The following is a 16,986-nucleotide window of genomic DNA, read 5'->3' on the forward strand; positions in this document are numbered from 1 at the left end:
AGGATTTGCAGAGAAGAGCAAGAGCTCGGATGAAACTCGTAGCTCAGTGAGGCAGCTCTTATTTGTGGACTCTCTATGAATATGGAAAACTACTCATCCTTACAGATGGTAAGAAGTAATTACAGACAATGCAGAGTATACATCATCTATTTTTTGTCTCACTTGACCTGAAGGAGAGGTCAACCTGTCTAATGCTTGGAAAATATTTTGAATTGGTATGCAGTCACAGCTGGTGAATAGTCTTGGTATCTAAAGTAGTACTTGGATGTAACATTGTACAAGTTGTTGCAAGTTCCTTTCAGTTCTCAGGTGGCGTGGAATCCTTGGACATTGGGGAAGGCAGACTGGACACCATGCAGCCTGTTCAGTGTCCAGGGATGGCCAGCCTGGAAGGGAGCAGGTCCTGCTGCCTCCCTTTTTTTTAATTTTTTTTTTATTTTTTCCTCGTAGCAGCCTTCTGTTCCTGCTTCTTATGATTGATGAATTGGTCTTTGCATTCATTATTTCACCAAGATAGACATTCTTTCTCCACTATTCTGCTCAAATTAATTCTGGTTCGTTATCATTGTCATGCTTGGAAGACAACTTGAATTTGATATTTTCTAGTGAACTTTACACATCCTTGTTGCACGTGATTTTTATTTTTATGGAGTTCTGCAAAAGTGCTGTATTTTGAACAGTAGTGGGGTTGCTCACAGCATGTTGCTTTATCCTCTGTCCTAACAGAGTTCAGTTGTGAATATAAAAAGCTTTACATTGCAGACAGGGAGAGCAGATGCTAACAAACCTTTTTTTTAAACAGAATTGGTCTGCCTGCCTCCAGTTATATACTGTGAATATACTGTTTTCTTCATGTGGCCAGTTGATGAAAGACTCCACCATGTCATTTTGCCAAAAGCACTGTTATGTCTGTTTGGAGTAATATTTCACAACTTTCTCCTTTATTTGATCAGGGATATAAATATGAGGAGTTTGTAGTATCTAGCTAGGTGGTAGACAGGAAGGAACTGTTTGCATTCAAGTGGATATCACAACAGCAAATTTGATCCTTGAGTAAAATAATACCCCTAGGAGTGTACATGGAATTATCAACGTTAAACAACTGTTTATAATCCTTTCACGTTTGTATCAAAATGGTATATAAACAGTTATGTCTCACAATCCTATGCAAGACAGAAAAGCATTAAACTATAGTGATATATTTCAGCAGCCTGGAATGAAAGTCGTGTGCTTGTGTCTTCAGAGTAATATATGATGTGTCTAATTTTTATTATTATGAGAGTTTCTTGTGCTTCTGTTACGCAGACTCATCACTGACTTTTGATTTAAGAGCAGAGTTAATGCACTGACTCTCACTTACAGAACTTTAATGGTTTGAAATCCAGCTAACAAAAAAAACCCCACCTACATTGTGATATTGAGCCAACTGCAGTTAGAAGCTTGGATGCAATGTAAACATGATTATACCTGAACAGGGGCAGACATATGGATTCAGCAAGAAGAAAGGTCAGTAAAAAACAAACGACCTAAAAAAGGCAGGGAAGCACAGTGCATCACAGGAACATGTGGGTTATTTATGTCTAGGCTTTCTTTCTCAGGAGACACCAGTGTTATGATTAGAACATGGCTACATAAATGGAGACCATATATCTGTGCCTGATGAGCTGTAAGTCTTTTGAAAATCAACCCAAAGTCAGTGATCTGAGACAGGAAGATGCTCTGTATGTGAAGATAATTGAATGTAACTACATCAGTCAATGTCTAAGGGAACACTAGGAGCAAGGTTACCTTGGATATGAACATGAAATGACTGACTCAGAGTTGCTCCTGAGCTGCAAGACAATTCTTGAACTGCCAGAGATTCTGCTCACATCTGCAAAGCAGGAACTTCAGCATAGCCTTCAGAGAAACAAATGGTGTCCAATGGGACAGTGTCAGAACCTTTACTCACATGTTTTGTGTTGTAAATAAAGCACTGGCCTTTCTATTCTGGACATGGAGTTATTGGGAAGGGGAACAGCCCAGGGCTGTGGGAACATACCAATCTCAAGGTCATGGTTCATTTGCCCTGCCACCTTTTTCAGTTAGCCCATTTACTCTGAATAGCTAAAGGAAAACAGAGATCATGTGCAAATAATTAATTTTAAAATAACCACACACACACTCTCTCAAAGACAGATAGCCTGGGAGAGTCTGAAAAAAAAATCAATTGCACTTCAGGAGTAAAAGAGGTGAGCAAGAGTTAAGCTGAATAAATTTTTCTAGTGTTTTACAGATATGGCTTTTAATGGAGAGAGTCCTTAGCCAAAGCACATAGTGCCTGGATCACTGAAATAATTTGGAATCAAAGCAAAACACTGATTTTTGGGTCTGGCTATTATATTAGGAGGCAGTCAAGAAAACTTGACTATTCAGCTGTGTAATCAGTGCAGGGTAGGAGATTATACAGTCTGATAAAAGTAAAATATATTTTACTGGTTTCTTTAGTCAGCTTTAGGCAAACATTAGAATGCCAAGGAACATATTCTAGTTGAGAAGAAACCAGAAGAGCTTTGATTTCAAGATCTTGGGAACAGAGCTGCTAACACCTATTAGGACCTACCCAGCTGATGGAAGGGTGGAACCAGGCATTGGTCTTCTCCCTACCTCTGAGTGAAATACTCAGACTGAAAAGCATAAACACATATATTGAAAAATTAATGATGTTTAAATGATCACTTGCTTTCCTATATCCACCTTAAGGTTGTTTGCACTGTACAGCTGGAATTGTGAATTTTGTTTTCAGTTGGTCTGATTGTGGTGATAGTAATACCAAGGTTGCAAGTTTGATCCCTGTATGGGCCATTCATGTAAGAGTTGGACTTGATGATCCATGTGGGTCCCTTCCACCTCAGAATATTCAGTGATACTGTGCTCAGAACTGCAGGATTCTGTGGGATCATGATGCCAACCTGTTATGCTTGGAGCAGAAACTCCTGTCAAAGGAAGGGGAGCAACACAGTATTCAGCACAGGGCAGCAGCACAGCCGTGTGACACAGCCCAGGTAACTCAGCTGGCACAGGGGTGTCCATGTGACACAGCCCAGGTAACTCAGCTGGCACAGCTGTGTGACACAGCCCAGGTAACACACCTGGCACAGCCATGTGACACAGCCCAGGTAACTCAGCTGGCACAGGGGTGTCTGTGTGACACAGCCCAGGTAACTCAGCTGGCACAGGGGTGTCCGTGTGACACAGCCCAGGTACTGCACCTGGCACAGGGGTGTCCGTGTGACACAGCCCAGGTAATGCACCTGGCACAGGGGTGTCCGTGTGACACAGCCCAGGTAACTCAGCTGGCACAGCCGTGTGACACAGCCCAGGTAACGCACCTGGCACAGCCGTGTGACACAGCCCAGGTAACTCAGCTGGCACAGGGGTGTCCGTGTGACACAGCCCAGGTAACACACCTGGCACAGGGGTGTCCGTGTGACACAGCCCAGGTAACTCAGCTGGCACAGCCGTGTGACACAGCCCAGGTAACTCAGCTGGCACAGCCGAGTGACACAGCCCAGGTAACTCAGCTGGCACAGGGGTGTCCGTGTGACACAGCCCAGGTAACGCACCTGGCACAGCCGTGCCACCAGCGCACCCTGCTGGTCACTTCGCAAAACTGCGGCAGCACGGCCCCTGCTCACGGCGCCTTTTCCGCGCACTCGGTGCTCCTGTAAAGGGCTTTCCTCAGGTGTCCCAGCGGCTGCATGAGGGTGATGGAGCGCGCTTTGGGGTGTCAGTGCGTTCATGCAGGTGTTGCAGAGCAGGGGATTCCTTACCATTGAGAAGCCATGTGATGTGGGGCTCAGGGACCCCTCCCACGCAGCACTGCAGCACAAAGTCTTGCCCTTCGCTCACAGTGCATCCTTTCAAGACACTGGAAAAGCATGGTGCAACCTCTTCCACTTTAGGCCCTTAAAAAGCAAAATGAAAACAGTTCCTTCAACTGAAATTAATGAGATTAGCTTTATCACTTAGAGCCTTTTTCTAAGTATGCTTAGATGAAATGGCTGGGCTAACCATGGTGAAATGTTTTATCGGGGGATAGAAATAATTTTGACTGGTATAAAGAAGGCATTTTTCTCTCATCTCCTAGGCAGGCATTGCCAGGCCTCAAGCTCTGCTTTAGGTGGTGATTTCCTATGCCAGAATCCATCATTTGCAGTCCATCACTAGAAGTGTATGCAGCACATTAGCAGAGAGCTCAGCACAAAGAAGAGGATGGCTAATTCTCTGCTCTTGTTCATCTTCTCCCAGTGAGAAACAGTGTGACTTAAAGATGCAGTTTAAAGGTCTCTCATGAGACAGAAAGAAATTCTCTTGGGTATCCTGGCTGAACTTCAGGCACAGTAAATGGAGAAAAATTGCATTAACATGAACATAGATTCAGAACAAAACTTAAAACCAGGTGAAAACATTACAACTGAGGACAGGATTTGCTAGAACCAACAAAAATTTCAAGCAGACCAGTAGAACACTGCCTGAAAGCTTAAAATAATTTGTCACTGGGACATGTTCTTGAATTTAGCAAATCATAATTCTCATTCCTTCCCTTATCTTCGTATTCACTCTTCTGCACAGAATTGGCTTGTACACAAAAAACATTTCAAATTTGAAGTGTAGAAATGCTAAGCAACTTCAAAAAAAACTAAATGCAGAACAACAATAATAAACCCACTGACAGCCTGTATTAAATACAAGTATTAACAGGAAACCTGAGTAGAAAATAGGCCTCTCTGTGTACAAACCATGTATTGAGACGGTTTTAGCTATACAAACAACAAAACCCACAATATGTCAGAAGGGAAACTGATGCACGAAGTGGCTTGCCAGCTATTGCACACCACTTTACTCACAGAGGTAGGAAGCAGAATTAACCTACACTGAGAAGTCAAACAAAAATTATGTAATAACCATGCTCTGACAGCTTAAAAAAGTCCAGCCACAGTTTCCAAAGTGCAGATGGGCTCACAAGAACTTACTTACTTCTGACAGTTAACAACCAGCTGGTGGAACTCTGGCCTTTGGGGTTGGCAGCTGTACAGCTGTAAGATCCACTGTCCCTCAAGTTGGCTTTCTTTATCCACAGGCAATGAATTCCATCTTCCTCATATATTTGGACATCTTCTCCAGCTTTAATAGGTCGGCCTTCTTTGAACCACTCCACATCTGGTTTTGGCTTCCCTGAAACTGGACAATCAGACATTTGGTCTTTTATGAATAGGTATTCGTAATTAGTATTACTTAGTATATATTTAATTAGTATTATTTACTTTAGTATAAATTAGGTACACTTTACACATATATAATTATATAAACCTTAATTGGCAATACACAAAACTGTTGTCAGAAATTTTGACATTTCTGATCTTCTAAAACTTCTCGGCTAGTCCATCTCTTAAAATAACAAATACTTGGTAACACATAAAACCGTATCTGAAAAAAGCTTCTGGCTGAAAACTGTTCTTCTAAAAGTCACAGACAAAATGGATATGAAACTGAAACAGAGAAGGTTTTTGCCAAACACAAACTCCTTTTTACTCAGCACTGGCATAGGTTGCCCAGAGAGGCTGTGGACTTTCCCTGCCCTGGAGATACTCAAAGGTCCCTTTGATATAGTCCTGGACCTGCCTGAGGTGAGGCTGCATGAGCAGGGAGAAGGGCCAGTGAAAGCAACCCTGGTCACCACCTGCAGAGAGGATTCTCAGGAGAGTTTCTCAGATTACCTATTAAAGGGATTAGGGATGTCCCACTGTGATTTCCCTGCAGACACCTTGCCTTGCATGTAAGAGTTTGTGTTTTGGGTCCAGAGCCAAACAAAAAGGCATTCACTGGCTGCAATAAAAACTGGATGAGCTCCCTGTTTATCTGTGATAGGGGCTCTATTTACCTATCAAACAGGGTCATGAATTAGTTAAAGTTTGCGAAGTGTGTGAGATCCTCTGACAGAAAACAATTCATGTTTTTAGTAATATACCTGAAAAATAAACTGTTTAAAATGTACCAAAATCTTTGGAATCTTTTCTCCACTCCAAATGCTCAAGGCTTGCTTGTGGTGGAAATTATAATCTGTACTCATGGGGCAAGACTCATCAAGAAATGAAATAAATTACCATGGTGTTGTGTGATTTTTTTTTTTTTGCCTCTAGAGAAACAAAAAACCAATTTCTTTCTCATTTATGTGAACACTTTGAAGTGTAAATGTTATTAAAAAAGAAAAAAAGGAAAATGCTTCCAGATTATTTTCTAAAATTGCAATTAAATAAAAAAGAGAAGTGTTCCAAATCTACTACCCAGATTCAGCAAAATGCAACTCTCATTACTCTTCTAAGAGGTTAAAACTCATTCATATTCTGTGGAGCAAACTATAAACCTCCCTTTTAATTCTTACTTTATCATTTCAGCTGTTAGGAAGCATTGAGATCATGCTGACCAAATATGAGACATAAAAATAGATGCCCCTAGGGACATGAAGTGACTGATTGTATTTTCTCCTCTGGTTTTTTTTTTTTTTGGCTCAAGGGCAGTGTCACTAATTACAGTTCTGGAAAGTGTACCACCCATTTTTGCTCTTGTACCCTCATATAAGAGGGTCTAAAACTATCTCCTAGAAGGAGCAGCATTGGTTACATCTTGGGAAACCCCAGATGAGAGAGGAGATGGACACCATGGCATAGTTTGGTTTGAAAATTTCACCAAGTGTTGTGGAAACAGCACTGGATTCTGCATCTGTTACCAAAAGGCTTTAGGAGGGGAGCAACTTTCAAAGAACCAGAACTGCTTTCCACTTCTACACATAGAAAGGGAACCCCTTTCTGACTAGACCCAGGGGCTCCAATCATTTTCATCTCTTTACCTTTGCTCTTGAACTTAATCTCCTGGCCTTCTGATGCTTCCAGGCTCTGTGGATGGATCTCAAACTGAGGAGGAATTCCCAGGGGCTCCCTCTTCTCCTCCATTACAGCCCCCTGAGCTCCAGACCTGTTTTCTGCTTCTCTAGTCCTGGGACTGATGTGCCCTGTAGGAGGTGGCATTTGTTGAGCTGACATCAGGAGCTGCACACCCCTTTTCCTGTTTTCACCCTGTCTGATGGAAGGGGCCTGGGATTCTGCCTTTGGTTCTGGTTGCAGTTTGACAGATTGTAGTGTGATGGTGCTTGAAGTTTTCTGCAAGACCTGGGGTCCCTTTTTTCCCTCTTTATGTTCTGTGTTGGTTTCTTGGTGCTGTCCTTGCTTACTTTCTTTGGCTTCTCTGGTGATGTAAACAGACTCTTTTTTTGCTGGCACCCTGTCTTTGGTTTCAACCATGAGTTCTGTGCTGCTGGATTTCAGCTCTTTAGGAATCCCATTGCTGGTTGCCTGTTTGAATTCTGGATTTTCAACAGCTTTAACAGCAAGTGTGGTTGGTTTTGGTGGCATGCTGAAGGAAAATGAGAAGTTTGGAGATACATGACACTGTATAAAGACTCATTATTATTATTATCACTAATGACATAAATATATAAACCCTCAGCAAGAAGGTGAACTGATTAACCTTTAGATTCTTTCAGACAGATCACGAAGATGGGTCAAAGAGGTGAAGTGAAAAGCTTCATAAGATGAAATCAGGGCTCAGACACTATGTCAACTCAGAAATTTCTGAATATAAGTCCACTGCTCAAGTTCTAACATGTTTTGTGAGTCAGACATTAACCTTGCATGCACTGCTTTAGATGGGAAGCAATTACATGAGATCTGAATGACCATGATGTAATACTACTTGATGCTTTAATAAATTGAGGTCATGTATAATGTAGCTCAAAATGTCACATAAACTACTTCCCTAAAGGGAAATGAAAATGTAAATTGTGAAGTAATTTTACTATTTCTAATTATGGTGTCTTGTAACTCAGGTAATTTCCAAACAGGACTGATAGGAAACCAGACCAAAGTCTGGGGAGGAAGAAGGGGTGTTGGCACCTTAAAACTTGACTGGATGTAACAATATCAGCTATGCATTTGTTAGGAAGAGTTTCTCAGAATTATGATTGATCTGCTGCTCAGTACTTTGGGAGCACAAGAGCAGCTGACCAACTGGGGACTTAAATCTAAGTCTCCTTCATTGAAGTTGACTGCCTTGATCCCTAAGCTGTTACTTGTAGAGCACTGTCTGTGTCTCACACATCCACAGAATTACTCCAAGGCAGAATTGGAACAGATCTGAAATAAGGGCAGCAATTTCCAGCCCAGCTCTGTTTTGCTACACTTGGTGCCATTAATTTATTCTCTCAGGGAGACTTGGGATATTTACTGGGGTACTTTCTTCAGCTGGAGTTGCATGTACTGTTTGAGATTTGCAGTTGCTTTTCAGGAAGTAGGACTTTTTCATTTTAAAAAACATCTTTTTTTTTTGTGTGTGTGAATAAATGATGGAGGATGCAGAACTACTCTGGAGAACCACATGCATGGGGAGTTCTGCTTCTAGTGCTGCACAGTTTCATTTACACTAAACTTACTTTCAAGTATGTTCCTAAAAATCACACAGATCTGAAAAACAGAATAGCACAGCATTTTCAATTCCACTTTGCAGTTAGGACAGTGTGAGCATGCCATTTAGAAATCTCATCCAGGGCATCTGAGAACAGATTAAACATCCCAATGACTACAAAGCAACTGGCCTTCATCAAAGTGTCTTACACAGACAGCCTTGAACTTTTCATTCCTGCATTTCCCATTAATGAAGAAAAGTACTTCTGTAAAATAATTTTAAAAGTTATAGTAATTTAATTAAAAATCCCAATAAAGGCCTAAATACTATTTTTTTCTTTCTTGTTACTTCACCCCTACTTTCATATGTATTTTCAGACAACAGCTAAGACCATGGCCATATCATGTTTAGTGTATGACAGGAAAGAACAACTAGCTCAGGACTGACAAGGTGCACTCAATGTTAACTCCAAAAATGACATTTGACCCTCTGGTACAATGTAGAATTTCTGCTCACATAGCTTGGTTTTTTTAAAATTTTGCTTTCCTGAACCAGACCAGAACTCTGTACTTCATAATGTTGCCACCAGTTCCACCAGCTATTTCCTATGAGTCTACCAGCTGAATCAAGCAGCAAGAGAGAATCTTATTCCCAGCAAACATTTTCTGACTTCCAAATATAGACTGACACCCCAAAAATTTATCTTTGTGAAGAAAGCACATGCAGTAATTGTCAAAATCAGTGCACTGCAATTCAACACTCAGAGACAGTACTCCAGTAAAAACATACCAAGGTGGCTGAGTGTATGTGTCGGTCTTATCTGGACCTGAAATACAAAAGAAGAAACAGGGAAATTATACACACAATACTGTGCACAATTCCAAAAATTTGGAGAAGATTTTAAGCAAAAAATATACTTAAGAACCTTCACTCTTCAAATTTTCAATGCATTGAAATCAAGATTGACTGTCACCACACTTGGAATTGGTATGGACAACAGGAAGCTGCTCAGCTGAAACACAAAGAGGTCTGGGTCCATTTTGAGACATTGCTGCATCATGTTCTCACAACCCTGCAGCGCTAAAGGTTCAGGGACCCTCAAAAGCTCTCTGTTGGGGGAGAGATGTATGAAGAGATTCCAGCTGGAAAGCAGCTTATCAAATCTTATGGTAATTCCACAGAGTTTTTAGAGGTAGAGGAATACAAGCCATCAATCAGTCCTACACCTGAGCACCCTCACAGTGAAACAGCAGCAGTCCTCTGGCTAAAACACAGAACCAAGTAAACTGGAGTAAAACCTCCCAAAACCTGGACCCACCTGTAAACATTTACTAACCCATTTGCTGTGTAGCAAGAATTATCATGACTAACACGAATAACTCAAAAGCTAATCCATCACATTTCTTCACTTTGCAACCACCAGGAAATCTGGGAACATGGCTGAGCTATGTTGATTTGCCAAGGTGCCTCATCAGCTGCATTGATAAAACTGAGCACATATTAACCCACAATCAGTCTCCTGATTTGTAATCCTCCATGAATTCTCAAAAACCTTGACAGTGTTTCTCTTGGGGGCAGCATGAGATAAATAGTTGATAGGAGAGAAATGCCATTCTAGGCCAAATACCAACCACATCTCTACATTACCCCCTAATTAAGATTTCAGGATGGAATTTGTTTTCTCCTGGTCAGATCAAAGCTGCACCTATGCTATTGTCAGCTGTGAGACTAGAAACTACAGTAGAAAGACACGTAATAATTAATTTGCAAGATAACAAATTTTTCAAGTCATCAAAAAGCACTTCATGAAAATGCTCTCAGCATCTCTGCCTCAGGGAAAAGACAAAATCATGTGATGGATGATATCCTCATTTCCACAGTGTTTTGCAAGCAAAAATTCACATCTAAATGCTTGGACTTGCCATGACATTCAGAGTGACCAAAAGAATCCATTTGTTGCAGACATCTTTTGTGAAAATCCTTTTCTTTGGGATTTTTCCCTTCTGAGAAGCTGAGGCCTCAGAAACAAAATGTAAACAATGGTTATCTGCTGCTCTGGAATGCATCAGGTTTTTCTGTGATTGGGCCATCTTGAATGTTTACAATTAATGGCCAACCACAGACCAGATAGCTTGGACTCTCTGTCCAAGCCACAGACCTTTGTTATTCATTCTTTGCTATTCTTAGCTAGCTTCTGAGGAAACCTTTCCTTCTATTTCTTTTTAGTATAGTTATAATGTAATATATATATATATATATATATATATCATAAAATAATAAATCAAGCCTTTTGAACATGGAGTCAACATTCTCATCTCTTGCCTCATCCAAGAACCCCTGTGAACACTGTCACATCTATTTACACACAAACAAAAGTTGAGATGAGAGAGAGATGAAAACCCATTGACCTCATTTCAATAAACCTGTCAAATAGTAACAGAAATATAGAAATGAAAACTGAAAAGACTGGATAAATGCAGAAAAGGAAGCTTTGTAACTACTGGCTGCAGACAAGACACTACCATGCAATAGTAGACATACCTTGTTCTATTAAAAGAATATTTCCTCTTCCCTCTTCACCTTCCACTAAGGGAAAAAGTATAGCTATTGGAGGACACTATCTATATATGAGATTGTATGTCTTTGAAAGAACATGTAGTACTTCTGAGCCACTTGATTGTCTGCTAACATCTGCAGCAACTCTGGCAACCTGATCTAATTGATAACGAAAGAATTAGGTATTATGTATTGAGGTTAGGTAAGTGGAACCATCCAATTAATCAAGAGCACTGCAAAAGAGTGCCCTTTTTATTGACCTGCACTCATCCAAGAAAGAATGGATTATTCAGAGATGTGGTCAGCATCTGAAGCAAACATATACCACAAGTGACTTTGTGACCCCAGTTGTGCATCATCTCTCAAGGCAGATGCAGCCATTACAGAACAGAAAGCTCACCACTCCAGGGAGAGCAATGAGGAATCGAGTTTTATGTTTGGATAAAAGGCTTATTGAAAGAAACAGGCCTTTCTGTACAACCTGTGTTGAAGAGGCAAACTGTAGAAGCTTCTTCTACAATGGCTTCATCAGATTGGAACTTACAGATAAAAAGTACAGCTTTAATTTGTAGAAAGGTTAGCTGTGGTTCTGAGCATACCAAATGTACATCCACTTGTTATTTATATTCTTCATACCTTACAGAGTGACAGCACTGATGTGAAACTGAAAGTCTCGCAACAAAAAAGTCACTGCTGGGTGCACATGTAACCCACTGAGCTCACGACTGCAGCTGAAGCCAGCAGCTGTGGATTTAATTATTTAATTGGGTCCAGTGACTGCTTACCCACTGACTGATGAACTTCCTCTTTAGTAAGCTTGATGAAGGTTGTATGATTTTGAGGCTGATGCAACAGGCAGCATCAAACTGCAAAATGAGCTGTATATGATAATGCATGTATGAAAGAGAACATTCTACTTATGCAAATATATTTGTTTCCTTAACAAGCAGTGAAAGGCTGGGTTGGGAGTTGAGAAGACTGAATTTTAATCTTATTAAGATGGGTTTTTTCCCTCTCTCATAATTTAGAATTAGGCTGTTTTACTTTACTTTCCTAGTTCTATGAATCTAGACAGAATTTTGCCTCCCGTAAGGGAGTTGGTATAAATGTGCAGCTGGTGCTAGTACGCAACAAATACAAAATTAATTACTGATTATAATGACAAGTGCCAGGTTCCATTTGCTGAAAATCAAATCAATGTTCAAAACATAGAAGTCAAAGTCACAGTAAAAGTGAAAAAGTGTTTTTAAAGAAATCTTTTACAAAGCACTTGGATTGCCTTTTTTTCCCATTGAACCAACACAATTTTTACAGCTGTAGCATGTTCCAAGCTATCACAGCATCACTTAATGAACAGAGGGAGAAAGAGAGAAGAAGAAAATGGGAAGAAGTGAATGTTTCTTGTAAATACCAAGAACACAACAGAGACATGTCTGTGGCCCCTTTTCTCTGCCCTGCAAACTCTTTGCTGTACCTTGAACAGTGAGCTCCGCAGACACAGACGCCTTCCCAGCACTGTTCACCACTGTGCACGTGTAAATTCCTGAATCAGCAAGCTGAACATTGTGGACCTCCAAGAACTGGATGCCTGTTCTTTCATACATATTGAAGCGCTCATTTTGCTGTAACTGAATATCACCCTGCAAATACCACAAGGCACCATGAGACAGTAACTACTCAAGAGAAGAGGAGCAAGAATTTTTCAGTAAAACATTAGGTCAACCTGCCTTTTTCCTATCCTTTAGCCAAATTCCTTCTGTGAATTATATTCATATGGTATAAACAAAACAATAAACTGTGCCCAAAATTCTATAATTCACATCTTCAGGAGGCTTCCTTTTTCCTCTATTTTGCCACCTACTCATCTCGGTTTGGTTTTGGCCATTCCCTGTTAATTATACCCAGATTCCTAGAAATTGACACAGTAATTTCTGATCTATGAATCAGCACCTTCATTTTGCAACATTTCTGACATGTCCTGGTAAATATTTTTGATCTGGTGAAGACTTTTATCAGTAATCTCATTTGCTACAATGTTTTCAAAGCAAATATGTAGAGGGCAGAAAACCAAAGTACTGCAACAAACAAAAACAAATTTAAAAAACCCCAAACCAAAACAAAATCCCAAAAAAACCCTGAAAAACAAAGAAAAACACTGCAAGAGGCTGCCTGTGTTTGGGGATGTACCCTGACCTTCTTATATTACAGACAAGGATAAGTCTGGAATAAAGCAGACAATGACTTGGAAGCATTTTCCTGTTCTTTGAGGATTTGTTTTTGGTTTTTTCCCCCACAAACCTGGAGCTATCAAGAGAAAATAGAAGCATTGATAAGAGTTGAGTTTTTTCCTGTTCACTATATATAAGGCATTACTCTGCTGAAGGGTGGAGGAGAGCAGGATGCCACCAGAGCAGTCATATATTTGCCCTTCCAAATCAAAGAAAGTAACTGTAATTCTCTAAAAAACTGAGAGTTTCAATAAAAATGGCCCAATCAGTGTAATACCTAATTTCATCTGAAAGCTCCTTCCTTACAAAGAAAAAAATGTGTTTAGAAAATCTTGTGTATGCCTAAAGGGGACACCGGCACTTAAGACTTCAATGTGCATTTCATCCTTGCAAGGCACAAAATTTCAAAAGAGAAGGAAAACACAAACTTCTGGGGATATCATACCTTAGACCAAGTTACTTGAGGCTGAGGTCGTCCTGTTATTTTACATGAGAATTTGCCTGTTTGGCCTTCACGCACAACAACTCGGTTGGGTTTTGTAGCAAACTTGGGTGGACTTTCTCCCCAGATGCTTGGCCTCTGCTCCACACATGGAACAGCAAGTCTTGCCCTGCAAAGGCAATTGACATTCTGGTTTTACAGAAGAGCTGGAAGCTGTTGTGGTTAGAGCACATGTCAGGAAGCATTTTTAGACCTGTGGTCTGCCAGCAAGGGTATATTATTGGTGGTAACCTAGACTGTAGTTGCACGATATTTTTCTTGGCCGTGGAAGAAATGGAAATGCTGGTAATGACTGCTCTTGACTCCTCATGCACCCTCATCTGGCATACACAGAACAGATCTTGGGGACCATTTCAGTTGTCATAAGCAGAGCTGGGAAAACCAAGAGATAGGAAACACTGCATGCATTTAGTTTTCCCCATTTTCTGTTTTTTAGTTGCCTCCTAAGAGTTTATTTGTGCATACTTGTTTACTGTTCACAGGTTTTTATCATGTAATTTGTTTCATTCTTGAGTGCAATTGACACAGTAAGTTCTGATTTATGAATCAGCACCTTGGTTTTGCAACATTTCTGACATGTCCTGGTAAATATTTTTAGTCAGGGGAAGACTTTTATTTGTGAACTCATTTGCTATAATATTTTCAAAGCAAAGGTGAAGAGGGCACAAAACCAAAGTACACCTGTCCCAGGTGAATTACTGTTAAGTGTGGATGCCCAGCTCTACTTACATAGCTGCTACAGCTGGAAAATGATATATGGGATGAAACTAAAGTGGCATCAGTGACTGCAGTCCAAAACTGCAAACAGCTACACAACCATAAAACATCAAACATCAAACAGCATTATAGCATGAAAAGAACCAAAAAGGTGAAACTTCAGGTCTGTTAATGTCAAAGGGAACACACTCACTCTTTGCTCTGAAGCCGTGGTACAACAAAGACACATTAGCAGATGGCAGATGGTGATTTTTTTTTTTTTAACATTTAATTTCAAGCAAACTGAACCATTTTTAAGGCCTTCTTTTCCAGATGGCCTTTTACTACATGCAAGTAAGATGTGTCAATACCTCACTATTTCTACCAGGTGTCAGATACTAACAGAGACTGCATCGCCTCAGCCCAAGGTGCTGCCAAGACATGGTGGTTGCCATATGGGCAGCTCCAGGTTTCTAAGCAAGAGATGATACCATAATGAAAGGATTTACATGGGCAGGAGGGCCAGAAAAAGTGTTGAGAGAAGGGTGATTGTAATGGGCTACAATGAAAATCACTTTATCATATAATTAAATATATGATAACTTTTAATGTCATCTCTCTCATACTACTACTAAAGAAGAACACAAATGTGTACTAAAGTCTTTTAGCAACCATCTTTAGGTGGTGAGTCTATATTTATATATCTATACACATAATAAATTAAAAGAAAATCAACTACTTGCTGGCCTGCAGCTTTATGGCTGGTTCCTAGACATGAACAAATGAAAATGTGTATTTTTTTTATTCTTCTCCCTTTTCTTACCATAGAATTATTAATACTGAAGAGGAGGAAAACACAGGAGCAGGAAAAGTGAGGACAATCACTCTAGCTCTATGCAATACAATGGATTAGGATAGTGCTTTGTGAAGTCTGAGTATACAACAAAACCAAACAGCAACCTGAACTGTCCTTTCTTGTTTTGATTATTTATCCTGTGTGTATGTCTCTAGGTAATTTGCAATACAGAATTTATCATGTGAAATCATGTATCCTGATCACTCAGTTTTACTTACCATTTTCAGTGTTGTAATCTGTTAATTTTAAAATCAAAAAATAAACAAATTTCATATTAATGATGAAATTAAATACTCCAGTTTTAACTATCTGTATTTTAATCACTAACATAATCAGAACATGTGCTTTTGCCTACATCCAGAATGACTCAGTGAGAGAGAAGTCAGAGAAAATTCTGCTTAAATTCAAACTATTTATAAAGAAATTAATTCAGCTGTTGGAAAAATTAGGCCTGAGGCTTTCAAAACAGTGACATTCACATAATTGTAAATGCTTACTGAAGTGCAGAAAGTACAAGTATGCTTTTATGTGCCAGCTTACATCACCCCATCAACTGGTCTTGGTAAAGTTACTCAAACCAGAACAATTATTTCTTCTGGACTGCAGTTTACCCACTGTGTTGCTTGGAAATATTTATATTTTTTGTGCAAGAATGCTGATTTCAGTTGCTTTTATTTCTTACGGATGACTCCTTAAGCAGTATTTGCTCTGGCTTTAAAAAGAGACTGTCGGCTCATGGAAGCTGTGGAGAAGGATTCTTGAATATCAGAGAGCAGAGAAGAGAGTGCAAAATCACAGCAGAGGAGGGTGCAATATTTAGGCATCAGCAGGATGTTCTGTTTTCAGCCACATTAATTCCTTAGTCAGTATGCTGGAGCAGTAGCTGTCCATCTTCCTGACTGCCTCAACCACACTGTTTAGCCAGCAGCTCTCACAGTAGCTACTCTGCTTGGGGTAAGTGGAGACTTTTAGAAAGAGTAATTTTACTTGTTTTCCTACCAAAATATACTTAAGTGTCTGTTAAACAATATCCAAGCCAGTAGACTGCTTACCCAGAGGTTTTGGCACTGGATGGCAGGCTGTATTTCATCAAGGAGTTTCCTGTAAGCATAGGACAGAAAGACAGGAAGTTGAAAGTTTTGTCAATTAGTTTATCACTGATTATCAATTAGTTTATCATAATATAATAATTATCGATTTTTATCACTAATTATAAAAGTTTTGTCAATTATCTCTAATTTGAGAATTAGTGATAATAAAGACTACGTAAATTTGCATTTCTCTAGGTTAGAAACATAAAGGAGGAATGCAACACCTGCAGTATAAGGTTATTTCATCTGTAATTCAAAGTCAGGCTCTCCAACGTCAAAACCGAGCTTTAGCAGAGTTGCTGTCTAACTCCCAGCTTCAGCTGTAACAATGCTGAAGATTATTCATGGAAAAATACTTTTTTGAATGAAACACTGTCTAATTTCTACAGTGAACCAGTACTTCATATTAAGACAGCAGGATGTTTTCAGACTGTGAGAGGGGTCTTTACTTGGCTCAGTTTTCAGTCCTGTGCCAGCCCGAAGCACCTTTGCTGCGGATGCCACAGGAGCTGGTCCCCCAATGCCGCGGCAGGAGGAAGATGCCGCGGGAGCCCAGCG

General features: G+C 40.0%; 1 protein-coding gene across 5 annotated transcripts in view; it reads right to left on the reverse strand.

Moving 5' to 3' along the window:
• The window catches only part of MYLK (myosin light chain kinase), a 194,230-nt gene that overhangs the window by 98,833 nt on the left and 78,411 nt on the right, over positions 1-16,986 (reverse strand). For 4 of the 5 annotated variants that reach the window (XM_054636488.2, XM_077181662.1, XM_077181661.1 and 1 more), the window contains 7 exons: positions 16,390-16,438; positions 13,729-13,894; positions 12,530-12,695; positions 9,289-9,325; positions 6,890-7,452; positions 5,020-5,223; positions 3,813-3,947 (listed from right to left, as the gene is read on the reverse strand). In XM_054636488.2, the coding sequence (XP_054492463.2) occupies positions 3,813-3,947; positions 5,020-5,223; positions 6,890-7,452; positions 9,289-9,325; positions 12,530-12,695; positions 13,729-13,894; positions 16,390-16,438 (1,320 nt within the window). Of the gene's footprint in view, positions 1-3,812; positions 3,948-5,019; positions 5,224-6,889; positions 7,453-8,527; positions 8,559-9,288; positions 9,326-12,529; positions 12,696-13,728; positions 13,895-16,389; positions 16,439-16,986 lie in introns of those variants that run through there. The other variant, XM_077181664.1, reaches the window with a different exon arrangement.

Source organism: Agelaius phoeniceus, chromosome 7, assembly GCF_051311805.1.
Source record: "Agelaius phoeniceus isolate bAgePho1 chromosome 7, bAgePho1.hap1, whole genome shotgun sequence".
NCBI classification, from domain to species: domain Eukaryota; kingdom Metazoa; phylum Chordata; class Aves; order Passeriformes; family Icteridae; genus Agelaius; species Agelaius phoeniceus.